Source organism: Rasamsonia emersonii (genome assembly GCF_000968595.1).
Source record: "Rasamsonia emersonii CBS 393.64 chromosome Unknown ctg1118621760155, whole genome shotgun sequence".
Taxonomy (NCBI): Eukaryota; Fungi; Ascomycota; class Eurotiomycetes; order Eurotiales; family Trichocomaceae; genus Rasamsonia; species Rasamsonia emersonii.
Window position 1 is genome coordinate 17,881 of NW_013563164.1, and position 26,067 is coordinate 43,947.

At 53.3% G+C, this 26,067-nt stretch overlaps 5 protein-coding genes across 5 annotated transcripts; 3 read left to right on the forward strand and 2 right to left on the reverse strand.

The window, feature by feature from the left end:
* Positions 1 to 212: 212 nt before the first annotated feature.
* T310_4727 (SH3 domain protein) lies at positions 213 to 3,859 on the reverse strand (the record flags this gene model as incomplete). Its single annotated transcript, XM_013472379.1, has 3 exons — positions 213 to 1,927; positions 1,983 to 2,078; positions 2,134 to 3,859. 3 exons carry the CDS (start codon positions 3,857 to 3,859, stop codon positions 213 to 215), a joined length of 3,537 nt encoding a protein of 1,178 aa, XP_013327833.1.
* A 541-nt stretch (positions 3,860 to 4,400) lies between these two features.
* T310_4728 (uncharacterized protein) lies at positions 4,401 to 5,871 on the forward strand (the record flags this gene model as incomplete). The annotated part of the gene is made up of 2 exons (XM_013472380.1): positions 4,401 to 4,488; positions 4,568 to 5,871. The coding sequence occupies 2 exons, from the start codon at positions 4,401 to 4,403 to the stop codon at positions 5,869 to 5,871; spliced, it is 1,392 nt and encodes a 463-aa protein (XP_013327834.1).
* An 880-nt stretch (positions 5,872 to 6,751) lies between these two features.
* T310_4729 (uncharacterized protein) lies at positions 6,752 to 10,853 on the reverse strand (the record flags this gene model as incomplete). The annotated part of the gene is made up of 10 exons (XM_013472381.1): positions 6,752 to 6,826; positions 6,906 to 7,103; positions 7,204 to 7,329; positions 7,416 to 7,764; positions 8,147 to 9,356; positions 9,526 to 9,583; positions 9,653 to 10,147; positions 10,206 to 10,499; positions 10,598 to 10,730; positions 10,837 to 10,853. 10 exons carry the CDS (start codon positions 10,851 to 10,853, stop codon positions 6,752 to 6,754), a joined length of 2,955 nt encoding a protein of 984 aa, XP_013327835.1.
* Positions 10,854 to 12,837: 1,984 nt separating this feature from the next.
* Positions 12,838 to 22,556, forward strand: T310_4730 (Phosphatidylinositol 3-kinase; the record flags this gene model as incomplete). Its single annotated transcript, XM_013472382.1, has 10 exons — positions 12,838 to 12,964; positions 13,030 to 13,981; positions 14,038 to 15,301; positions 15,355 to 16,218; positions 16,274 to 19,822; positions 19,882 to 20,270; positions 20,448 to 20,506; positions 20,730 to 21,556; positions 21,612 to 21,748; positions 21,806 to 22,556. 10 exons carry the CDS (start codon positions 12,838 to 12,840, stop codon positions 22,554 to 22,556), a joined length of 8,919 nt encoding a protein of 2,972 aa, XP_013327836.1.
* A 1,458-nt stretch (positions 22,557 to 24,014) lies between these two features.
* T310_4731 (NAD binding Rossmann fold oxidoreductase) lies at positions 24,015 to 25,655 on the forward strand (the record flags this gene model as incomplete). Its single annotated transcript, XM_013472383.1, has 4 exons — positions 24,015 to 24,341; positions 24,396 to 25,132; positions 25,516 to 25,532; positions 25,621 to 25,655. 4 exons carry the CDS (start codon positions 24,015 to 24,017, stop codon positions 25,653 to 25,655), a joined length of 1,116 nt encoding a protein of 371 aa, XP_013327837.1.
* Positions 25,656 to 26,067: the final 412 nt, after the last annotated feature.

A 26,067-nucleotide genomic window follows, 5' to 3' on the forward strand; every position in this document is an offset into this window, starting at 1 on the left:
GGACATAAAGTGAATAAATAAATAAATAAGTGATGATGATGAACATGAACATGAATGAACATGAATGAATATTAACATCAAACATCAATCAATCAATCAACATAAAACATCAAAAAAAGGGCTAATGAAACGTTCTCGTCAAATCAAGTCGAATCGAGTCTTCACCATGTACATACATACACTGGTGTATTTATTGTGTTTATTTATTATGATTACTCCTTGCCATTATCCCAGCCAACCCAGCTGCGTGGCATCACGCGCCACACCTTGCATTCGCCGCTCTTGAGATCGCCCAGCTTGAAGCTCTCCATCTTCACCTTCTTGCTCTCGCGCCCCTGTTCCCACGCGTGGATCTTCTTCTTCGTCCCGTCCCAGTCCGCCACGATGCCCACGTGGTCCGGCTTGCCGACCTCCGCGTTGTATTTCTGGTGCAGCCCTCCGCGGTGCCCTTGGAAGCGCGCATTGCGGAAGCTGACTATATCTCCCGGCCGGATCTCGTCATTCTGCAGCACCGACGCGTTCGCAAGATTGGCGTACACCAGAGCGCCGTAAGCACGCGTCCCCACCGGGGCCAGCGCGTCCGTCAGCGGCTCCAGGAGGTGCTGGACAAGACCGAATGGAGTCCCGTCCGCAACCGTAGTGTTCTGGATACCGTTGACCGCAGCCGCGATCTGGGTTCCAAATTGCGCGTGCGCATTCTCCAGTTGGTCCTGGCGCGGCTTGTTCGGAGGAGGCTCGTGCCGCTGCTCCAGCGATACGTCGCTCGGGTTCTTCGAGTCGAACCGAGCGGTGACGACGGTCTGTGAGTAGTCCGCAAAGAGTACATACACATCTCTGGACACTATGGTCTTCCCACCGCGTCTCGTCGACGTCGACTCTTCGATCTCGTACAGCACGTCTTTCCGATTCTGGAACACAGGCGGAGGAGTGTTAGGCTGGGTCCACCACAAGGTGTTTTCTCCAAGATCAACATCCATTGCGATAAACCCTAAATCGGCAGACGGACGGGGCATATCCATCGACCGGCGAGATCCGACCTGACTTCGAGAAATGTCTACGGAACCCCGCGGCCGATGTGCGGATGGGACATCGCTGGAAGGCGGACGAGGCGGCGCTTGGGATTGAGCCTGCACAGGGGAGGCATCGTATGGCTCGTCATCCTTGTCTTCAGCAGGCTGAGCTTGAGCTGGTGGTGGAGGCGGCGGGGGCAGGCCGTGGCGAGGAGCAGTATAACGATAAGGATCATACTCGTCATCATCGTCAAAAGACTGCTCTTTAGGTGGCGGTACAGGAGGAGGTGCAGATCTCGGAGCATCCATCGACATCCGGTTACTCCTGGGAGGCTGGCTTGGCGGAGGTGGAGGTACCGCTCTCGGGGCGGTTGGCGGAACAGGTGGAGGACCTCGCGGAGACTGCAGCGACACGTCGTCTGTCATAGTGCCTTCGTCAAGACTAGAATCGCGCTCGTGAGCTTTCAGTGCATCTTTATACTTGGCTCCCGGCGCGATATCGGTGTCGTAGTCCCCGTCATATTCAGTAACTTCACCTTCCGCGTCGTCCGCACCGCTGGCTTTGCTATCAGAAGTTCCTTGCCGACTCGATGAGTCCGGAGGGGGCGGAGGGGGTGGTCGAGCCTGTGGTGGTGATGATGGCTGCGGTGGATTCCCGGGGATCGGGGGAGGGCCGCGACTGAATCTCTTTTCTGAGAGAGTGGGGGACTTCGGAGAAACAGTATCGTAGGTAGAAGAACGGCGAGGGGGTGGCGGAACATCTGGACGCTCAGGCGATTGCGGAACGGCGATGCCCCCTGACATTGTATTGTTCAAAGACATATTCCTGGTATGAGTGGAGAGCTCATCGTCCGAGTCCTCGCCCGGGCTCAGGGAACCGGATGTCTTTGGAGGAGGTGGAGGTGGAGCAGGACGAGCTAGGCTATTGTCAACAACCGGCCATCTGGAAACCCGAGGAATATAGTCACTCACATTCTGGTGCTGGCGGAGCTGGCGCAGACTGTGTTGTAGGCACTGGAGGCGGAGCGGGCCGACTCTCTGGGGGTGGCGGAGGTGGAACAGAGCGTTCTAGGCATTGTCAGCAAGATAATGTTCAAGAGAGGACACTAGAATGACCGCTTACCGTGCGGCGGTGGAGGTGGTGGAGCTCTCTCGGTGGAAGATCGTGGTGCAGGTTCATCACCAGCCACGTCCTCAACATCCGGAACCTCGTTCGGAGAGTGAAGCTGAGTCACCGGAGTAGGTTCAGCTCCCTCGCCTTCCTTCTCAACCTCCTTGGGGGGAGAGGCCGGTTCAGGAGGCTTTGGGACGTTCATCCCCGGCAAGGCCATCACTGGCACTGGGGGCGCATGTGCCGGAGCTGCAGTCCTCTCGGGTTCATCAGAAGACTTCCTTCGAGATTCCTGAGTGCTCTTGGGCTTCTTGGTTGCAGCGCCCTGTCCAAACATCCCCGGCATCCCTCCAGGCGGACCGAACATCCCCATCATGCCCATACCACCACTCATCTTGGCCATCCGTTCACGGAGTTCCATTCTCCGCTTAATTTCAGGGTCCATCTCCTCTTCCTCTTCCTCTTCTTCCTCTTCGCCCTCTTCCTCCTGTTCATCCTCGCCTTGGGCTTCAGACTTCTTCGAATGCGAGCTCCGAGGGGGCCGCTCCTCCAGATCCTCCTTACCCGTCGAAGTTTCCTCGGCGTCCTCCGTATCTCCAGCGCCTGAGTAGTCAGCATCGTTGGTATCACTCACAAGTTCCCTGGACGGCTGCGGAGGACTTGCGAGCTGGGAACGCCTCGATTCGTCTTCCTCCGTCGCTTCTAGCGAGCGACGAGCAGTCTCCGTTGTCCCCGCCGGATCGGCCCCTTCTGCGGCGGGTGCAGCAGCAGTCTCTTGTGACGACTCTGTCCGTTTCTTTGGCGGCTTCTTTGGCTTCTCCTTCTTCTGAGCAGCCTCCGCCATGCGCGCCGCCTGCTCCAACTGCTGCTTCTGGAGCAGGGCAATCCTCTCCTTCAGACTGGTGGGCTTGGGCTGATCATCGTTGTCTGCTTGCTCAGAAGACGGAGCCGGCGTGCTTTCGGATACGGGCGGCTCGCGATTGGTGACCTCTGGATCTTCCTCCCGGCGATAAATTCGGGGAGGAGGCTCTCTGGGCGGAGGCACGTAGGCATTCTTACTAGGCGGAGGCGCAACGAAGGGCTTCTTGATGAAGGTGTTGGCATTTGACGGGCCTCCCAGCCCGCCAGGTTTGGGAGGCGCAATTGGGGGCGCAGCAGCCTTGTTGAACGCAGCAATCCGGTCCTTGAAGGAGCTCGAGCTGGGCTTGCCGGCAACTGCGGGAGGAGAGCTTTTGGCCGCCGGTGCAGGCGCCGGAGCAGGAGCAGGCGCAGGCGCAGGTGCCGGTGCCGGTGCCGGGGCCTCCGTCTGTTTCGGTGGTGAGGATGGCTCGGGAGCAGCCGGCTCTGCAGCAGGAGAAGCCGCGTTCTGGTTCGAAGGGGCCTCTTCGCTCGCCGCAGGTTCTGCTTGCACCTCCGGAGCAGCCTCGTGATCGTCTTCTGGCGCCGGTGTCTCCGCGACAGGTTCCGGAGGAGGAGGAGGAGCTACCTCAGGTTCCTTCCTGCGGCTACTAGGGCGCGTAGGCCTTGGAGGAGCGGGCGGTTCATATCGCTCGACAAAGTTCTTGGGAAAAATGCCGTCTCTTTTGACGCCCGACTCATCCGTATACTCTCCGAAATACCACTCCGCATCCTCCTCCGCGGTGACAGTTATGATCTGGCCGATGGAGAAATTGAGGTCATCCTCGTGGTCGGAAGTGTATTCAAAAAGAGCCTTGACCGTGAACGGCGGGCCGGACATCTGGGCAAGTTACGCAGGCCCGCGAGTAGAAGCGCTGTGCAAAGGTGGTGTAGGCGTCGGGAATATTTTGAATAATTTCAGGTGGGATGCCGGCGATGAGGGGAACGGTCGATGGAGACGCAGCTACCCCTGACTGAGAGACCAGGCTCGATCGGCAGACGCTGGTCTGATGCTCGGGAGATGGCAGAAGCAGCAGGCATACAAGTGGTGGACGAGAGAGCAGACGTTGGGTTCGCAATGAATTGAGCGCGGCCTGTCCACGTACGTCAGGTCAGTGAGCTGGCGGGACAGCCAAACACTAAGAGAAGACAGGAAGCAGAGTGCAGGCACACCCTATGAAGACCAGCTCCAATGCGGCAGGGGTGTCGTGGCCACTGCCCAATGCTCGACAGGAGCGCAGAACAGAGAATGGCAGGACAGGCGGTGATGGCGTGGCAGCGATGATTATTATAACGGAGGGAGAAGACGAGGGAGACGGCTGTGCTGGACAGGAGGCGTGTGGGGGGAATGCCTGAGGCTGCTCCACTGCCCGCCGATCAAGATGCACCAGCAGGCCTGCGGATTATTATTGCTGACAGGCCAGCGCCACCCGAGCCCAGGCGGAGAGCAGCAGCGACTATGGAGCGATAGTACGTCCGTCCTTCTCTCTGCTCCTGTTGTTGCGTGCCTGGCCTTGTAGCAGCCGGTTGACTGCCTGGGTATCTGTAGGGAGCCAATATTTTGGGCTGTCGCGGGTGGCGTTACTTAACCTTACAAACAGCCTCACCTCCAGCACCAAAAAAAGGAACAAAGGAGAAAAGATCGCCATGGCCAGCAGAGATGCTCCCCCAAAGCCCATCCTGAAGACCTCCATCCCGTCGACGCACGCGAGCTCTCTTGCGGCCGCATCCCCTCCGACGTCGGCCGCGAAAAAGCAGCCACCGCAGCAGCAGCCGCAGGCGTCCGGGACAACCTCGAAAGCACAGAGTCCGCAACAGCAGCAGCAGCAGCAGTACCAGTACCGCAGCAAGAGGAATCCTGCGCCTGATCCCCGCCACCTGGCGATTGCTCTGCACCATGCCCACCGCATCCAGGCGCAGAAGGACGCGGAGAAGCTGATCCTCGACCGCATCCTCGAGCTCGTCGCGTTCCCGTCATCGCCCGACGCGGACCCCGCAGCGCCCTCCGCCGACGATGCCAGGGCGTTCAAGGCGGCCCTCTTCCCCTTCCAGCCGTCGGACTACGACAATCTGATCCAGGAGCGCAACATCGAGGGCCGGTGCGGTTATGCGCTGTGTCCGAGGGAACACCGGAAGGAGGACCCCAAGGCCAAGTACCGTATCATATGGGGTCCCAAGGGCAGCGGGCAGGGCGGACGCGGCCGCGAGATGAAGGTCGTGCCCCGCGAGAAGCTGGAGATGTGGTGCTCGGACGAGTGCGCTGAGCGGGCCATGTACGTGCGTGTCCAGCTGGCGGAGGAGCCGGTCTGGGAGAGACGGCCAGAAGAAGAACCTGTCAAGATCCAGTTGCTGGAGGAAGCGAGAGCGCAGAAGGCGAAAAGCGATGGCAATAAGAAGCAGAACGAAGCTTCCAGCTCGAACCAGGCCCCTGTTGATCACAGCACCTCTTCCGCAGACGTCGTGGCGGACAGATTCGAAAAACTCTCTGTGAATGACCAGCCTGCTGCTCCTGCTCCTGCTCCTGCTCCTGCTCTCTCAGCGCAAGGTTCCAAGGAACTAGCGCTTGAAAGAGGCGACTCAAATCCCGCCTTTCGCAAGAAGGGCCGGGTGGACGTGCAGATCGTGGAGAAAGAAACCAACACGGGCAGCAGCTCGTCCGGTGCGAACGGCATTCCAGCAGCGCCTGTCCTTCGTCCTGAAAACCGCACAGGGGGCTCCATCGAAGGATACGTGCCGAAGGATCTCCACCGTCAAAAGGACGCTTCTCAGAAAGTTGGTAAAAATGATGAAGATGAAGAAGATGATGATGATGATGATGACGATGATGATCAAGATGTGCTTGACCAGATCTAAACGTTCACAAAAGGGAAATAAAAATAATTCCCTGTCTGTCTGTATTCTACAATCGCAACACACACACAAAAAGAGGGCGTCCGGTTTGAATCGTTGATATAAGGATGGATACATGTGAGAACGATACCCAGGCTGGAGTTTGTTTTGAAGTTTTAGTTTAGTTTATGTCTACTAGATAGAGATCTGCAAGGATTGATTTCATAAAAAACGAGCGAATCGAAGAAGATCCTCCCCTCCGTAGTAATTCTCTGGTTATGGAGACCGTACGGAAACGGACGGAGTCAACATGGTCAGAACCAGCCCGGAGGTGACTCAGGTAGTCTTGCATCGGAGCAGATTTCTTAGGTCAGGTAGGCTTAAGGTATATGAAACGAAATACTACCTGCCTGCCTACCTACCTAGGCAAGTAGTGTGATGCATAGATGTCTGCTCGTCTACGAACGAACCTAACCTTCCTGCATGATCATCTCAAAAATCTCTGCAGGTAGATGAGATGAGATGATCTTGCTGGAAGGGGAATAATAATAATAAAAAAAATTCCATCTTCCGCAAGGATGGAACGTTTTCCCACATGTTGGGAAAATAAAAAAAAGAAGGGAAGAAGAAAAGGGACAATTCTTGGCGATCAAGCCTCATCCCCCTCACGACCAGGAGAATCGGCGACACCTTGTTTTTCTGAGAAAATCGTGTCTTTTTTTTATTGCTCATCCACTCTTTAAGCTACATCAAGCCCGTGGAAAAAAAACCAGTTCCATGGACATGGGACACGAGGATAAATGCCATCATCGTGCCGGAGAACTAACTGCGGACGCCGGGAATCAATCCACCGCTAGAGTCCCTTTTTTGTTTTCTTGTTTCTTCATTATCGAGGGGATCTTTTTTAACGGAAACGACGAGAGCGCTCAGGCACCTGCTGCTGGGTAACGGGGACAACATTGACCTTGAGAGAGTCGAACTAGATCGGGTGAAAAAAACCAGGTCAGAGCAACTGAACATCCAACAGGAGCAGATAATACCGGCGAGGGGAAACTTACGCCCAGGCTCTTCAGCAGATCCTTGGTGTCGGCGTCGACATCCAGCTGGCCGGACTCGGTCTGGGAGACATCCAGGGCCGAGATCTCAGGGACGTACTGGTCCTTGCGCTCACGCTCCTCTTCCTGCAGCTTGAAGGAGATACCGCGCACAGGACCCCGTTGGATACGCTTCATCAAGTGCGTCGTGTAGCCGGCAATCTAGAAGAACCGAATTAGTCGAGCCGTTGCGCAAATCCCACCGCTACCCAACAACGGTGGAGGTAGTGACTTGTCCGGATTCTATCTATTCAATGCTAACCTTGTTGCGCAGGCGCTTCGACGGAATGATAGCAATCTCATCGCAGAGACGCTTGTTGGTCTCGAAGTCGAGCGTCAGCTTGGGGTAGTAACGCTCGATGATGACCTTCGCCGACTTCTTGACGGTCTGGATTGCGACAAGAGTTAGCTCTGTTGAATTTTTTTTTACTTCATCGAATTTGTATATCTCGTCCGGCAGTCATTGAAACTCACCTTAGTCCTGACGCGACCCATTTTGGCGGTTCTTGCTGGATGCTGTCGATAGAGGATCCGGCGCTGGTGGTGTTCCCGATCTCTTCTTTTAACGGATGGCCGCGCTCGCTTAGTCTTTGTGTGGTGGACGTCCTCGGTTGCCCTAGTCACGTGGACACCCAATAACTTAGTCACGTGATTTATCTTGATATCACAGCCTGTGTAATTCGGTCTCGATGGACTGATAGATGCACTATAACCTACGGAGTAGGTTCTTTGGAATGAGCTGTCTCTAGGACACATCATGTAAATAATGAAGTAACAACTTAGCTGGACTGCCAATCCCATATACACTTCTTGAATTTGCTTCCTGTAAAGATCTCGCATATACCGACAAAACTCTAAGTGGAGAGATGAGATAGTGATATCGATAAAATGAAATTATCCTTTAACACAAAAAATAAGTCCAAGTAGTAACTTTGCATCATCACGCTATTGTACATGCAGAGTACACCGTGCGCCCCAACTACCAGCAACGTGTAAGGCCCTATGAACTGATCGTCTTCATCAGATTCCTAGCAATATCCTCTGTCCCCTGAGCTGGCTGCGTCGTGGAAGGCGCATCCTCAGAATTGTTGAACCGTGGTTGCCGCGGGGAAAGTCGGTCGAGTCGGGGCACAGTCCGCTGCTCACCACGCGTAACGTCGGAGATGCTCGTCGGACCCGGCTTCTTGTAATCGCTGATGCCATACGGTGCCTTAGCGGTGGCACTCGCCCGATACGAGGCCAGCGAGATCCTGCCCTCCGAGTCCACGGATGCCCGGATCGGGGTGACCCAGTATTTCGCGCCACCCGGGATCGAGGCATCGAAAAACGCCAACCCTGGAGGACCGGTCTGGTCCGCGAAGGTCATGGCGTTGAGGTCTTCCGACGCAATACCACCCACACCCACAATGGCCCGGGACATCCGGCCCTTGTGTCTCTTCTTAGGGAGCAGAATCCGTGCCTCAACTGGGCGCTGGTAAGCCTGAGGGCCAAATTTCGGATGGTTGTAGAGCATAGCATGCGAGCGGGTGTACGTCAGACCGGCAGACGGGTGAGTCTTCGGAGGGCCGGAGATGGCATATTCTGCCGCCGACAGCTTGGTTCCTGGGGGCTGGAAGTATTTGGAGGCAATCCGGTCGCTCGGCACTGCCGGCGGAGAAGGCAGGTCCAGGAGATCAAAGACAACTAGGCCCATAGCGCTCGGGTCTGCTCGAAGACTCTTCACGTAGTTCCGGAACTCCTCTTCCGTGACCTTCACAGGCTGATCAAGTCCTTCGAGATCCTCGCCGTTATCCTGGGCCTGCTTTCTGCGCTCGGCAGTCCGCTTGGAGATGTATCGTTCTCGCAACTTCTGCAGAAGCTCCGGCTTCCTCTGACGAACTCTTTTCAGATACGCTTGGAATTCGAGCTCAGACTGGCCCGCAAGCCACGGTCCCGAGTGCCTAAACTGCTTGGCTCCTGGTTCCTTTAATCCTTCACTCTTTTCCGTGTTATCAACCAGGGTATCGAAAGGACTCTGGTGTCTCGGGATGATGGTCGTCGCGTAGTTGACCTTGGCGGGGAGAGACATAGGCAAGTGCAGCTCCTGGAACTTTTGCAGAGTCACCGTGTGGTCCGCGGCGGACTCGAAGTCGGTGACATGTTCGAAGGTATCAATCGCGTTAACTCGCACAACCGGTTTCGAGGACTTGTCAGTAGTCGACTTTGCCGGCAGAGGTCGCTTCAAACCCCAATCCCCGCGTGCAAGGGATGAGGCTGGAGTCTCAATGGCAGCTCGTATCGGGTGAGGGAGCGTTGCAGTGTCGGATTCAAAGACGGCCCTCGACGTCGCGGGTTCCTGGGGAGGTGACAATGCTGGCGGAAGCGCAAACAAACGAGACTTCCGCAGCAGGTTCGCTGTCGGCGAAAGCCGAGACGCTGCCATGGTTGCGTTGGATGCAGGTCAGCACCCCAGGCAGACCTCTGTCCAAGCGATGGGTGTTGCAAAAAAGTCGAGGTCGACAGCGGTTCGGAGCAGGAAAGTCGGGATACGGGACCCCACAGCTACAACTAGCGCACTCCGCTTCGCCAACTCTACAGTCTCTACCTTGGATACGGAGTACTCCGTAATCAAAATGTCGCCAAATTAAAAACGGAATATCGATCTAGGTTGATTCGTAAATCATTCTATCTCTCAATGTCTAATTGATATCTTGTCTTGTCTAAGCTCCCACCGCCAAGAGTGACTTGACGGTATCGCCCACGGACTCCTTCAGAGACTTGTACTGCAGGCCCAGAATCTCGCGGGACTTCTTGTTGTTATAGTCGTAGACATCTGCCGGTAGGTCGTCTGGGCTATCTTCAGGAGGCAGCTTAGGTGCCAGCTCAGGATGCGTCTCTCGGATTGCATCCACTATCCTCTTGTTGGTGTAGTGTCCAGCAACAACAAAGAACCTATTCCCACCGGCTTCGGGCACTTCGATCGCTCTCACATGGGCCAAGGCCACATCACGGACGTCCACCCACAGGTAGACGCCCGTCGGCGTCAACTTCTCCTTTGCCTTGCCCTGAATAAAGTCCCTTATCCGTTGATTGGATGTGTTGAGGGCGTCAAGATTGTTGAGGTAGTGCACAATCGGTCCAAAGACAAGGGGAGGATTGATGGTAACCAAGTCAAACCCGGGCTTCTCCTTCTCCACGAATTCCCAGGCTGCCTTCTCCGCGAAGAGCTATCCTGAATGTCAGTATGCTGTCCCACAACGTCAGGCGTTCAAAGATGGTCCTCACCTTGCTACCGCGATACGTCTGCGAATGATCCTCCTTCGCCTGTTCCCAAGTAAGGGGATTCCAGATTGTCTCATCGTACACTTTAGCGTGATTAAACGGGTTAATGATCGCAGCAAACGACGAGGTCACAACAACACGCTTCACGGTCGGGGCATATGCCTTGACCGCCTTGAGGATCCCGGTTGTACCCTTGATCGCAGGGTCCAGGAAATCCTTCACGGGGTCTTGGACATTGTTGTGGAATGGCGAAGCAGTGTGAAGCACATATTCCAAGCCAGGGTTGGATTTGACCGCCTGTGTTCTGGCCGTTAGCAAGACAGGACATGGATAGGACTCATGGCGATTTGATACTGCCAGCCAGTAGACAGAATCTGGAATCAAACTGGACTGACCTCGTCGAACGCGCCGTCCTTGGCAACGTCCTCGACAATGACGTAGGAGAGCTTCTCTTTCGGGACATTTGGGTGGGCGTCAAGGATCCTCTGTCCTTTTTCCTGGGATCTGACAGTCGTGACTACTTCGAAGCTGAAGAACTTGTCAGCTTGACCATTATTAGCATTTTATAAAGACTCGGAAACTTGCCCATGCTGCAGCAATATGTCCAGCACGTGAGCAGCAATGAAGCCGCTACCTCCTAGACACAGACATTGTTAATTCCGCTGTTCAAATCTATTCAGACATTAGGAGAGCATCCTTACCAGTCAGAAGAACCTTGACCATCTTGATTGAATTATTTTCGAGTTGTTTTCAGGGCTGAATAGTACTTAGTTGTGAAGCATCTGCTCCAGTGAGGGGTCCATGGGCCCCTCTTTTATGGTTCGGGGAGCCCCTCGGAGCCGAAGGTAAATCCCGCGTCCCTGAAATTGCGTCAGGTTGCAAGCCATAATCATCTTGCACGAGAGGGTTGGAACCGTCGTCCCTCACATCGGGTTATTGGATCGACCAGAACCTTGCCCCGACCAGACTTGGATAGGTTAAACTTTCTGCCTAAAGCATATCTCCGCTTGAGAAGTGGCATGATGAGTAATACCTGCTCTCAGTCTTGCTGGATATAAAGGGCTTAAAAACCGCCAATCTCCGGTTTCTTGACTTGATGTCATGCGGTATTTCAGCATTCGTCGCAAGTCGTCCGAGTCAACAAATGTGTATTCAATCTCCACGCTTTATTCATTTATTAGGAAGCAAGTGGATGAGAAGCCATGCAGGGAGTGACCTCAGTACACTACGTTCCAGCCTATATGCTCACAGTTTACTCTGTAGAGGGGTCATAATCTCTGCAAATTGGACGCTCACCCCAGAGGAAATACCAACCTACACCTTGCTCCGTGGGCTGTTAATAAAAATCTATAGAAAACAATGTTACTATCGGATCATCCACAGGTGATATCTGCCACCACTCTTCGATGACCAATGCGAATCGCAGGACGTATCGTTTTACTTTACCCCAGGTTGGGACCTAGGTATCAAGAAACAGACTGAAATTGCAGAGCTTTCCAACTTTTGCAATCGTGGTGGCCATCTCTATTCTGGTCGTTCAATTTACTCTCGAGTATTGCGCTGATATCGAAAATTTCTTTTCCCACCACTCAGAACCTTGGAACACCGTACGTGTACGTACAGGCCGGCTGAAAACACATCCTGGTAGAATAGTATCGTTGCAGGAGAATAGTGGGAGTGGCTAGTTGAAAGAGAGGAAAGCACAGTCAGTGAATGGAAGATGCGTCAGTGAATGCAAGATATAGCAGGGCAGTAAAGTCAGAGTTAGCAGAGAAAAGGACTTGGATCACAAAGTAGGCTCTAGGAAATCATTATTTGCTGTTATGTCCCTGCGTTGTTTCTCCTTACAGGAACTTTAGATAAACCTCATATAACCCTGGATAAAAATCAGATAGATCTTAGATCATTTTTCATCTAAGAATTGCATATTAGTTGATGTTACAGTGTCACATATAATATCATAGCTAGTTTCCATAGCTAGAGGACTTTCCTCCAGGATAGACCAAATTGGACCTCTTTTCCATGGCTTCCCATTAAGAATCCCTTGAATCTGGATAGACTATAAAACTGTCTGAAAAGAACTAGAACTTCTAGTTTGACAAGACTAAAGACGATGGAAGAAAGGTTCAGAAGAGAAAGTAGACTAATTATAAGCCTGCCATACTATGCTTTGTGCCTTCATTGATGAGATTGCTTTTTTTCTGGTGGCAGAAGGGACATGAGTAGAATTACTGTCGCCAAATAATATTATATTTCTGATCTCAATTAATTACCTTCTGCACCCATGTGGCAACCATAATTCCATTGTAGTATTGGTAAGCTGTGCGATCAGGAAGCTGCACAGCAATCCTCATCAGTCACAGGCATTCACCAGTCCAGAAACACCCGTCAAAGACATCCCTGTTGCCTAGTCATGTCGTATTTGCGGCTCTTGCGGTGGTCAAGTGGGTTGTCGGGCGCTGCCAGTGCAGGCTGAGGCTAAGGGAGGGCGTGGTCCGTGCCCCGACGCATTCTCCAACGCTCACACATCACTCCGCCCATCAGCTCCATAGCTTCCCTCCCATGCCCACCACACACTCGTGCGCCTATCCCTGGACATAGATATTCAAATGTTCGTTCTAGGGAGCTATCCAGCATGGCGCAAGCAGGTCCGGTGACGGACGTTGTACAGAGGCTCTTCGCAGAGCTCAAGTCCAAGAATGAGGAGACGCGGGTCAAAGCTTCATTCGAGCTCTACGACAATGTCCTCACAGTCTCACGAGGTACGTCCCCGCACCTGATGTGCCAATGTGATTCCGGCTCACAAATGACCTTTTTTTTAAACCAGACTGGCCTCCCGAGAAGTTCCTCGAGTTCTACAATGCTGTCAGCCAGCGCATCGCGCAGCTGGTCGTAACAGGCAGCGACGCAAATGAGAAGATTGGCGGCCTTCTTGCCCTCGATCGACTCATCGATTTTGATGGAGTGGATGCAGCTCAGAAGACCACGCGATTCGCGAGCTACCTGCGAAGTGCTCTCCGAAGTAATGACAATGCGGTATTGGTGTACGCTGCTCGGTCGCTGGGCCGACTGGCCAAACCGGGTGGCGCGCTGACGGCAGAGTTGGTGGAGAGCGAAATCCAGTCGGCGTTGGAATGGCTCCAATCTGAGAGACAGGAGAGCAGGCGGTTTGCAGCTGTCTTGATCATTCGGGAGCTTGCAAAAGGTTCCCCGACGCTGCTCTACGGCTTCGTCCCTCAGATCTTCGAGCTCATCTGGGTTGCTCTGCGGGACCCCAAAGTGCTCATCCGGGAAACTGCTGCAGAGGCCGTCAGCGAATGCTTTGAAATCATCGCTGCTCGTGACATCGGCGTCCGACAGCTGTGGTTTGCGCGCATTTACGAAGAGGCGCTGCAGGGTCTCAAGTCCAGCAATGTGGATTGGATCCATGGCTCACTTCTCATCCTGAAAGAGTTGCTTTTGAAGGGTGCCATGTTTATGAACGAGCACTACAGGAACGCTTGCGAGATTGTCCTGCGCCTCAAGGATCATCGCGACCCAAAGATCCGTACTCAAGTCGTTCTTACGATTCCGGTCCTAGCAGCGTATGCGCCTTTGGATTTTACCAACAACTACCTTCACAGATTTATGGTGTACCTTCAGGCCCAACTGAAGCGCGATAAGGAGCGCAATACCGCCTTCATCGCTATCGGAAAGATTGCGAATGCTGTGGGCGCCGCCATTGGGCAGTACTTGGACGCGATAATCGTCCATATCAGAGAAGGACTTGCGATGAAAGCGTGAGTTTCAACTATCCCTTATCGATATTGAGGGTCTCATCTGACTTTTTACGCAGACGTAATAGAGCAGCGGTCAATGAAGGGCCGATGTTTGAGTGTATCAGTATGCTCTCGTTAGCAGTGGGGCAGACACTCAGCAAGTACATGGAAGCGCTACTCGATCCCATATTTGCTTGCGGATTGAGTGAGTCGCTCACCCAAGCTCTCGTCGATATGGCCCATTATATTCCGCCCATCAAAGCTACCATCCAGGAAAAGCTACTTGACATGTTGAGCATCATACTTTGTGGGACCCCATTCCGCCCCCTCGGATGTCCAGAGAATAGGCTGCCACCTTTGCCCTCGTTTGCAAAGGATTTCGCAGTTCAAGAACAACGTTCGGATGCAGAAGTGGCTCTGGCTTTACATACGCTGGGTAGTTTCGATTTCTCCGGGCATATCTTGAACGAGTTTGTGCGCGACGTTGCCATTAGATATGTCGACAGTGATAATCCCGAAATCCGAAAGGCATCGGCATTGACGTGCTGTCAACTTTTCGTGCACGATCCCATCATAAACCAAACCAGCAGCCATTCGATACAGGTCGTCGGTGAGGTGATCGACAAGCTGTTAACGGTCGGCGTTGGTGATCCGGATCCAGAGATTCGACGCACAGTCCTGTGGTCTTTGGACCGCAAGTTTGATCGCCATCTTGCTAAGCCGGAGAATATTCGGTGTCTTTTCCTGGCTGTCAATGATGAAGTCTTCGCCGTCCGAGAGGCCGCGATCAGCATCATTGGACGTCTCTCCAGTGTTAATCCGGCTTACGTTTTCCCACCCTTGCGCAAGCTTTTGGTCAATCTCTTGACCGGCCTTGGATTTGCAAGCACAGCTCGTCAAAAGGAGGAAAGTGCCCAGCTGATCAGCCTTTTTGTTTCCAATGCGACGAAGCTCATCAGGTCCTATGTCGATCCGATGGTCACATCCTTATTACCGAAGACTACGGATCCAAATGCGAGCGTCGCATCGACTACGTTGAAAGCCATTGGCGAACTGGCTAACGTTGGAGGGGCTGAGATGAAGCAATATCTACCGCAGCTTATGCCTATCATCTTAGATGCCCTGCAGGACTTGTCTTCCCACACGAAGAGAGAGGCAGCTTTGCGAACCCTCGGCCAGCTTGCCAGCAATTCCGGCTACGTGATAGAGCCGTACACTGACTATCCCCATCTCCTTGCTGTACTAATCAACATCATCAAGACCGAGCAGACTGGTTCGTTGCGTAAGGAGACGATCAAGTTGCTAGGTATCCTAGGTGCTCTGGACCCGTACAAGTATCAAGTAAGTCATTCCATCGTTTTCTTTTTTGCCTGACATCACTAACTGTTGGACAGCAAATTAGCGAATCGTCTCCAGATATCCACCATATCAATGAAGTGCAGACAGTATCTGATGTCTCCCTCATCATGCAAGGGCTCACCCCCTCGAACGAAGAATATTATCCTACGGTGGTTATCAATACCCTCCTGCAGAACATTCTGCGGGAGAGCTCCCTGGCGCAATATCATTCTGCTGTCATTGATGCGATAGTCACGATTTTCAAGACATTGGGTTTGAAATGCGTGCCTTTCCTGGGTCAAATCATTCCTGCTTTCTTGTCTGTCATTAGGAGCTCTCCTGTTAGCCGCCTGGAGTCGTATTTCAACCAGTTTGCGATCCTGGTGAATATTGTACGCCAGCACATCCGTGTGTTCCTTCCGGACATCATCGAGGTCATTCGTGAATTCTGGGACTCGTCCTACCAAGTGCAGGCGACCATACTATCGCTCATGGAGGCGATCTCCAAAGCGTTGGAAGGCGAGTTCAAGAAGTACTTGGCCGGTCTGATACCCCTGATGCTGGACACGCTGGAAAAGGACAACACGCCACGGCGACAGCCGTCCGAGAGGATCCTGCACACATTCCTCATCTTTGGCTCAAGCGCAGAGGAGTACATGCACCTGATTGTTCCCGCAATTGTCCGACTTTTCGACAAGCCTCAGAATCCGGCGAGCATCCGGAAATCAGCCATCGAGACCCTAGGGAAACTGTCCCGCCAGGTCAATGTGTCCGACTTTGCATCTCTCATGATTCATTCTCTGGCTCGTGTTGTTGCTGGCACTGATCGGGCTCTGCGACAGGCAGCTTTGGACTGTATCTGTGCCCTGATATTCCAACTTGGGCAGGATTTCAGTCACTATATTCAACTCATCAGCAAGGTACGACAGTTTGCTTTTGTTGGATAGAACGATTGTCGAGCTGACTTTGTTTTAGATCTTGAAACAACACCAAATCACCCACCCCACATTTCAAACGCTGGTGTCGAAATTGCAGAAAGGCGAATCCCTTCCCCAGGACCTCAACCCCGAGGAGAACTACCGTACTTTGGCCGACGATACCAACTACGGAGAAATCGGCCAAAAGAAGATGCTTGTCAACCAACAGCATCTGAAAAACGCTTGGGACGCCTCCCAAAAGTCCACTCGCGAGGACTGGCAAGAGTGGATTCGCCGCTTCAGCGTGGAGCTTTTGAAGGAATCGCCCTCACCTGCACTGAGAGCATGTGCTAGCTTGGCCGGAATCTACCAGCCCCTGGCGAAAGATCTGTTCAATGCAGCATTCGTCTCGTGCTGGACTGAACTGTATGACCAATACCAAGAAGAGCTTGTGAGGTCTATTGAAAAGGCGCTCACTTCGCCGAACATTCCTCCGGAAATTCTTCAAATCCTTCTTAACCTTGCCGAATTTATGGAGCATGACGATAAAGCCCTGCCAATCGATATCCGGACGCTTGGGAAATATGCTGGCAAATGTCACGCCTTCGCGAAAGCTCTCCATTATAAGGAGCTTGAATTCGAGCAAGACCAGAACTCTGGTGCCGTGGAAGCTCTAATCACCATCAACAATCAGCTCCAACAGTCAGACGCTGCTATTGGAATCCTTCGAAAAGCTCAGGCCTACCGTGACGTTGAGCTTAAGGAGACGTGGTTCGAAAAACTGCAACGCTGGGAGGAGGCTCTTGCAGCGTACAAACGACGGGAGAAGGTAGACCCCGATTCCTTCGCTGTCACGATGGGCAAGATGCGCTGCTTGCATGCTCTGGGCGAATGGAAAGTTTTGTCCGACCTGGCACAGGAGAAATGGAACCAAGCATCTGTCGAGCACAGACGGGCAATCGCTCCCCTTGCTGCCGCTGCTGCTTGGGGCCGTGGTCAATGGGAACTGATGGACTCCTATCTCAGCGTTATGAAAGAGCAGTCTCCTGACCGGTCATTCTTCGGTGCTATCTTGGCGCTCCATCGCAATCAATTTGATGAAGCCGCTATGTACATCGAAAAGGCACGAAATGGCCTCGACACCGAGCTTTCTGCACTCCTCGGAGAGTCTTACAACCGAGCCTACGACGTGGTGGTCCGTGTGCAAATGCTTGCTGAGCTTGAAGAGATCATCACCTACAAACAGAGTGTCGGTGATCCCGAAAAGCAGCGAGCAATGCGCGAGACTTGGAACAAGCGGCTCCTTGGTTGTCAGCAGAATGTTGAAGTGTGGCAGAGGATGCTCAAAGTCAGGCAACTGGTCACCACACCTCAGGAGAATATGGATATGCTGATCAAGTTCGCCAACCTCTGCCGCAAGTCGAACCGGATGGGTATCGCTGAGCGCACCCTTGCCTCGCTGGAAGTTGAGGTTCAAGGCCCCAATGGCGTAGAAACAATTGCGCCTCCGGAGGTGAAATACGCAAGGCTCAAGTTCGCTTGGGCTCAAGGCCATCAGATGGAAGCCCTGCGGTCGTTGAAAGAATTTACTGCGTCCCTGGCAGAAGACTTCAACAAGTACAATGCTCTTGTGGGCGCGCACGGTGACCACAATGGAACAAACGGAGTGAACGGGGTTGCCGAATCCAGCAATCCAGACGTGATGTATTTGCGGCAACGTCTCGGGGACGTGAGCAAGGTCAGGAAGCTTCTTGCCAAGAGCTATCTCAAAATGGGTGAATGGCAAACGGCCTTACAACGGGGAGACTGGAAGCCCGAGTATGTCCGTGAGGTTCTCAATGCGTACTTGGCTGCTACGCAGTATAACCGGGAATCTTACAAGGCTTGGCATGCCTGGGCTCTCGCCAACTTCGAGGTTGTCACGACTCTCACTTCTCAGCAGAATCGGGATGGGTCATCGGTGCCTAGCCATATCATTAATGAACATGTCATTCCTGCCATCCGCGGGTTCTTCCGATCCATCTCCTTGTCGTCGACCTCTTCTCTTCAGGACACCCTGAGATTGCTTACGCTGTGGTTCACCCACGGTGGTGACCAAGACGTCAACGCTGTCGTCACTGAAGGATTCTCCTCCGTCAACATCGACACCTGGCTAGCAGTGACGCCACAGCTGATCGCACGCATCAATCAGCCCAATGTGAGGGTACGCCTTGCGTTGCATCGGTTACTCAGCGAGGTCGGCAAGGCTCACCCGCAAGCTTTGGTCTATCCGTTGACGGTTGCAATGAAATCCAATGTAGCTCGACGGTCCCAGACTGCCACTGCCCTCATGGAGAAAATGCGAGAGCACAGTGCCAAACTCGTGGAGCAGGCGGATCTAGTGAGCCACGAACTGATCCGTGTGGCCGTGTTATGGCATGAGCTCTGGCATGAAGGCCTCGAGGAAGCGTCGCGGCTCTACTTCGGTGACCACAACGTGGAAGGGATGTTTGCCACTCTTGCGCCTCTGCATGATCTCCTGGACAAAGGAGCTGAAACGCTGAGAGAGGTCTCGTTTGCGCAAGCGTTTGGTCGCGATCTCGCCGAGGCGAAACATTTCTGTCTCTTGTACCGCGAAACGGAGGAGATCGGCGACCTGAATCAGGCTTGGGATCTTTACTACACCGTCTTCCGAAAGATTGCCCGCCAGCTTCCGCAGCTGTCGACTCTTGATCTGAAATACGTGTCTCCGAGACTCAAAGATGCGGTGGACCTTGACCTGGCAGTTCCGGGCACCTACCAACCTGGCAAGCCGGTTATTAGGATCCTCAGTTTCGACCCTATCCTCCACGTTCTTCAGACCAAGAAGCGGCCGCGAAGAATGACGCTCAAGGGAAGCGACGGGAACTCGTATATGTACCTTCTCAAAGGCCACGAGGATATCAGACAGGACGAAAGAGTGATGCAATTGTTTGGTCTGGTGAATACTCTCCTTGACAACGACAGTGAAAGCTTTAAGCGTCATCTGTCTGTCCAGCGATTCCCCGCCATTCCGTTGTCGCAGAATTCTGGGCTGTTGGGCTGGGTTTCGAACAGTGACACGTTGCACGCTCTGATCAAGGAGTACCGCGAGAGCCGTCGCATTCTGCTGAATATCGAGCACCGCATCATGCTTCAGATGGCGCCGGATTACGACAATCTCACACTTATGCAGAAGGTGGAGGTGTTCGGCTATGCGATGGATAACACGACGGGTAAAGATCTCTACCGCGTCCTCTGGCTGAAGAGCAAGAGCTCCGAGGCCTGGCTTGAGCGACGGACCAACTACACGCGATCTCTCGGTGTCATGTCCATGGTCGGATATATTCTGGGGTTGGGTGATCGACACCCGTCGAACCTCCTCCTGGACCGGATCACTGGCAAGGTGGTGCATATCGACTTTGGTGACTGTTTCGAGATCGCGATGCACCGCGAGAAATATCCCGAGAGGGTTCCCTTCCGTCTCACCCGGATGTTGACTTTTGCCATGGAAGTCAGCAACATCGAGGGCAGCTATCGGATCACCTGTGAGGCCGTCATGCGTGTCATCCGAGAGAACAAGGACTCCCTGATGGCTGTTCTGGAAGCGGTAAGTTTGTTTGACTGTGCGAGTCGCTAGAGACAAGAAGCTGACATGACAACCTTTAGTTTATCCATGATCCTTTGATCAACTGGCGTCTCGGGACCCGGGAATCGCCTGCCCGGCCGTCGTTCTCGACCGTTGACCGTCGGCAGTCGATGATGGAAGATGCGAACCTTGAACACGGGATTCAACCGAGCAACTTCTCTCGTCCCCGTCGGCCATCCATCCTCGAGGGAGGAATCCTGGATGCACAGCAAGGGCCACCGAATGAAGCACGCGAGGTGCAGAACGCGCGAGCGCTGCAGGTGCTTGCACGAGTGAAGGACAAGCTGGTGGGACGGGACTTCAAGCCGAATGAGGAGCTCAGCGTGAGCGACCAAGTCGACAAGCTACTTGCACAGGCGACAAGTGTGGAGAACATCTGCCAACACTGGATCGGATGGTGTAGTTTCTGGTAATCGAGGCATCAGGATATGGGCGGAGTTTTCAGGCGCATGGGAGAATGTGATGGATTGTGCACAGCATGGAGCGGCTTCTTGAGATTGATATACACTCGTAGTTTTGTGGGAAGTACGATATTCAATATTTGTCTGTACTGTACAAATGGATTTCGTTGTATGACTTTACGCAGTTCTCGTAAGCAGTGGAATATAGGAATGCTTCGTTCGTACCTAGAGTATACTCTGTACAGTATGCTGTATGCAGTATTCTACATGATTGGTCCGTGGTCACGTTCCAGTCCGGGGTTGGACTTGGCGGGGAATGGACCAGCTTGGATGCCGAGGTCCAGCTGCTCCAGCGGGCGATCACAACAATAACATAGCATCGTCCAGCTCGGCGAGCTGGCCATGAGCTACCATTCTCAATGACCTGTCGTCCATCTGCCGATTCCTGTCTCTCGCTATTGTGCCAGGTCGACGGATGAGTATGTCGTCCGCTGCTCAACCCGCCCACGAACCTCCGGACCCCCAGGTCCACCCTCTGGTTCGCAACGCGCTTCGCGTTTCCCTGAGCGCGAAGGAGTACAAGCTGCTCCACGAACATGTCCTGAAACGCACGCCAAACTCGGTCCAGAGCCGCGTGCCCACGCCGTCAAGATACGAAGCCATCGTCCATTCGAAGGACAAGTACGGCGACGCTGCCATCCGCGCCTCGTTGCGCGTCTTCTTGTTGACCGCAGCAGGGTCCAAACTGGCCGAGCTTGCTGTCCAGAGAATCGGGGGGGACAGCGTGTCCAAGTATGCCATCGTTGTCCGCTTTATCATCGCTTGTGTTGCTGATGACGGAGCTAACGCTCGACGCGATAACAGGAGCAAGACTCGCACGGCTCTGATCCGTTCTCCGACGTTTCGGCTGGCGCTGTCGCTGTCGCTCGTCCTGTTTATCCACCGCATCTTGCATCGCTTCTTCGTTCGACTGCGAGCGAACCTTCGTACGGACGATGCGCGGCCGTTCCGCGAGCGCAACCCGCGCATTTCCCAGGCGCTGACCTCTCGATATGCGCCGGCTGTCGGGGCCAGCGTTGCCGGGTTTGCGCTGGGCATCTGCCCGCTGAGCCGGTTGCGGATCACGGTTGCGATATACACGGCCACCCGGAGCTTGGAGTTTCTGTACAATGTTCTCGATGAGCAGGGCTGGCTGGAACAGAAGCCCTGGTGGTTTGGCAGCTGGCTACTGATGCCTGTGTCCTGCGCACAGCTGTTCCATGCCTTTGTCTTTGACCGGGAAACTGTCCCCAAGGTTTGTTGGACCTCGAGGCAGATCCGGTTGAAATCAAATTGCTTACAACGTCTAGTGGTTTGGGAATGTGATTTTTAGACTTTCCCCTAGCTACATTCAGAGCCGGCCGGCCGGTTTCCCAGAGAAGCTTCACTGGCCAGACAAATACGAGATTGTTGACTCGCTGGCCACTATTGCTGATTTGAAGTGGCCGTAAGTGTATATCCAGTTGTTTGAACTGGTTGTTGAACCGTAGCTGACGTGCGACAGAGCGTTTATCTCCCCTATTCTCCATCCCACCAGACCGGATACTCTACCCCGACCGGTCAAATCCATCTCGCCGGTGACCTCGCCAGCGCACCCGTCGATCTCGTCTCTTTCGTGCGCCTTGCTGCATCCCAATACCCCGAGCTGCAGCACTGCATTCCTGCACCATCTCCTTCTCTCGATTCCTCCACTTGCGAGGGTGCTGGCCATTGCGACTCTGGCGCTGACGGCGCTGAAGTACAAGAAGTTCCTGGCGAGCCCTGTTTCTGCTACGAATGCGGCGTCCAAACGCGTGCTTGCCTTGACGGCCGTGTTGTCCACCTCGGTAGGGTCCGCATGGGGAAGTCTGTGTCTGCTGAATAGCCTCCTGTCCCGTTCGACGCTCCCGACGAAGCGCTTCTTCATCAGCGGCGCGATCGCAGGGCTGCCCTTTGCATTCCTCCGCCAGGGCCGGGGGACATTCCTGTACATATTCCGGACAGCGGTCTACTCGGCCTGGACGACGGGAGTCAAACGGGGCCTGTGGCGGGGGTGGAAAGGAGGAGAGCTCTGGGTATTTGTGCTGTCATGGGCACTGATGGGGTCCATTCTGGAGGGCAAGCCAGGAGCGGTTGAGGGAGCCGGCATCAGAAAGGGACTGGCATGGCTCAGGGGGGAAGGGTTTGTAGATCCGGTCGAGGTAGCGGCACGGCGGAAGAAGAAGGCTCAGGCAGGGCAGAAGAAGGCCCAGGCGGGTCTGGAAGCCAAGCCATGAAGGACTATGAGTGTCCAGCTGACCTGGAGCAGTAATAGCGTGGCAGTTGTTGCTATGGGTTATGCGGCTGTAAACAATTCGTCTAATCCCTAGTTTGAGATGCGTCGGCCTGCATGTTGTATCTTAATATCACAGTGATATAGCCAGTGATATAGCCAGTGGGAGATTGACACAGTATACTCCGTAGGTAATGCGAATAATACAGAGCAATAATACAGAGCAGTGTGATAGAAGATTTGTTTTTGTGTTTTTTTTTTTTCTAAACCTAGAAAAAGTGTGTCCTGTGGAGGAAATAGAGTACACCCCTTAAAAGCTTGTTGGTCATCTGACCTGGAAAAAAGCAACGAGACTAGGGGCGATAAGATCTATTGAAATTTTTTAAGAAAATAAATAAAAGCAAAATTAGCAGATGCTCTATAAAAGCTTGGTGGTCATATGACACCGTTAATACTAAGGTCGCATAGGGGGAGCTGCCAGGTGCCAGACGGCGTTCTGCTAGATCGCCAAGTGATGACTTTTAACTGACGTTCTAGAACCCCGCGAACGCATTCCTGAGCCAGCTGCTTATTCTGCCCGCTCCAACGGCAAACCCCTGCGCTGGGCTCGGAGCTCCCTGGGAGGCTGAGGAGCCAGAGTTAATCTCGACATTATTAAGCTGAAAAAAAGATAATCGCTCCGTTATCGCAGCGACCAGCCGCCACGCTTCTCTCTCTCTCCGCACTCCCCAACACAACGCCAACCGTAAGCAAACAAAACACACGTGTGACGAGTGTCCCCGGACCTCGGACTCGACTGGAAGCCACTTTCCGATTGTCTTTCCCTGCCCGGGGGACAGAATCCGGAGACCGCACAGGCATGGCTCCATACCGCGCGATGGGCGAGCTGGGCCTCCCACTTAGCGCGCTTCCCACGGCGCTGGGCGGTTCGTGCCATTGGACTGGATCCACCGCTGCGGAGGCCAGGCTGTTTTGAAGCTTTTCGCTGGTCTCTTTGCTCTCTCCGCGACCAACTCCCGCATGATCGCTCGCCCTCACCGCCTTGCAGCGCGCTCGCCAATCACGCCCGCGGTCGGTTTTTAATTATAGCACGCGGCCTCAGGCTGGTGCTTGCCTCTGGATATAAAGGCCTGGCGCCTGCTCAGATGTGTTTTTTCTCGTTGTTGTACGTTCGTCAGACTGATACCCCCGTGCGTCCCTCCGTCTCTTGCAATTGCTTTGTTGCTGCCTCGGTGTTGTGTTGGCGATATCGTTTGATTGAATTTTTTGACTGTTGATTGCATCGAGTCCATATCCACGCTGTTCGTATCCATTCCCTTTGCATTTTGCATTCTGCTTGTGTGCTGACCTGGCTAGTTCTTCCTGCCCTCGTTGAGACCTCTCCAGGCTCAACCTGACCCTACCAGTCGGCCCCTGCACTCTCTCGACCGACCCGACCGACCTGAACTGAACGACAGACACAATGGCTCCTCCAAAGCTCAAAGTAGGCTGCGCTGGCCTGGGCCGCATGGGCAAGCGCCACGCCATGAACTTCGCTGAGCGAGTGCCTCGCGCGCAGCTGGTGGCCGTCAGCTCGCCCGATGACGAGGAGCTGAAATGGGCCAAGACGCACCTCGAGCCGCTGGGCGTTGCGATCTACAAGAACTACGATGACATGCTGAAGCATGAAGGCCTGCAGGCAGTCGTCATTGCCTCTGCGACGGCCGTCCATGCCGAACAGGCCATCAAGGCCATCGATGCCGACAAACATGTCCTGTGCGAGAAGCCTCTGTCCACCAGTGTCGAAGTGGTGAGTATATCTCCTGTCTTTGTTTTACAATATACACATGCTGATAATGTGCAGTCGCAAAGCGTCCTCGAAGCCGCCCAGAAGAAGCCCCATCTCAAGGTGATGTGCGGCTTCTCTCGTCGGTTCGATGCCTCGTACCGCGACGCCCACAACAAGATGCAGAGCGGCATGATCGGCCGGCCGTCCGTCTTCCGCAGCCAGACGTGTGACAAGCTCGACCCGAGCGGGTTCTTTGTTGCGTATGCCCAGTTCTCGGGCGGCATCTTCGTCGACTGCTCGATCCACGACATCGACCTGGCGCTGTGGTTCTTCGGGCAGGATGCCAAGGTCAAGTCGGTGTCGGCCGTGGGTATCACGGCCGTGGAGCCGGACCTGCGCAAGTACAACGACCGGGACAACGCGGTCGGGCTGGTCGAGTTCCAGGACGGACAGATTGCGTACTTCTACGCGTCGCGCATGATGGCCGCCGGGCAGGAGGACTCGACGGAGATCATCGGGACGAAAGGCAAACTGACCGTCAACACACAGCCGGCGTCAAACCTGGTCAACATCTACGAGAGCACAGGCATCCGGCGCGAGATCCCGCAGCACTACTACGACCGGTTCGAGATGGCGTTTGTGGAGGAGGCCAAGCACTTCACGGCGTGCTGTCTGGACGACACGCCGGTGCCGCAGGAGCTGCGGGGGGCGGTCGATGCCGTCAAGATCGGCTGCGCGTTGCAGGAGGCGTTGATCACGGGGAAGAAGATCTACTTTGACGACGACGGCAACCGCATCGAGCGGGCGAATCTGTAGGCTGCTGCAGCCTGTCTTGCGAGTTATCTTTTATTCTCGTCTCTCTCTCTCTTCTTTTTTTTTTCTCTTTCCTTTTTTTTTTGTCATGAACCGGGATAGATATGATACACAGCTACATGACGGAGGGTGATTCTTTTTTCATCATCTTTTACTTTTCTTTTTACTTTAATTTCTTGTTTCTTCTATCTTGATGATGATGAATCGATCATCTATATCTCAATGATCGATCATGATTAATGATCAATGATTGATCAATTAATCAATTAATCAGATAGACTTGACTTGAAGGTGAGCTTCGTTCAGAGGATTGTTGGACACACACATGTGCTCGCAAGGTGATTTATTATTGCGATTGCTGATGCTACTGCTTTACATATAGGTATTATTTATCTGCTAGTATTAGCTAGGTAGTGTTTAGATCAGAGCAGCACCCTGCCAGAGATATCCTCCCTGTATATATATATATACTACTGTATATATGTAGTCTGCACCTCTACTAGCATTGTCGAGATGACATAATCGACTAGATAGGTAGATAGACAGAGAGACAGACAAAGAGGGAAGAAAGAAAACCCCCAATAATAATAATTATTCTAATTATTAATAATGAATTCGAATAAATAATGAATAATAAAAATAAAAATAATTCTCTCCTCAACTAATAGACATTACATTATTTAAATAAGCATTATTATTATTACCGCAAGTTGATGTATGTATGTATACTACGTATTCTGAAGTCCTCCGAAGTACTCCGCAGCAAAAAATAGTTCAAAAAAAAATAATGCATATAATTATACTCCGTAATGCATTCATTCATTATTATTTTAATAATGAAATAATAGAAAGCATGGAAACGGAATCTAGTTTCCGAGACCGGCTAGCCACGAAGAAAGAAAAAAAAACAATCATCAACACCATCCTCAAGAGT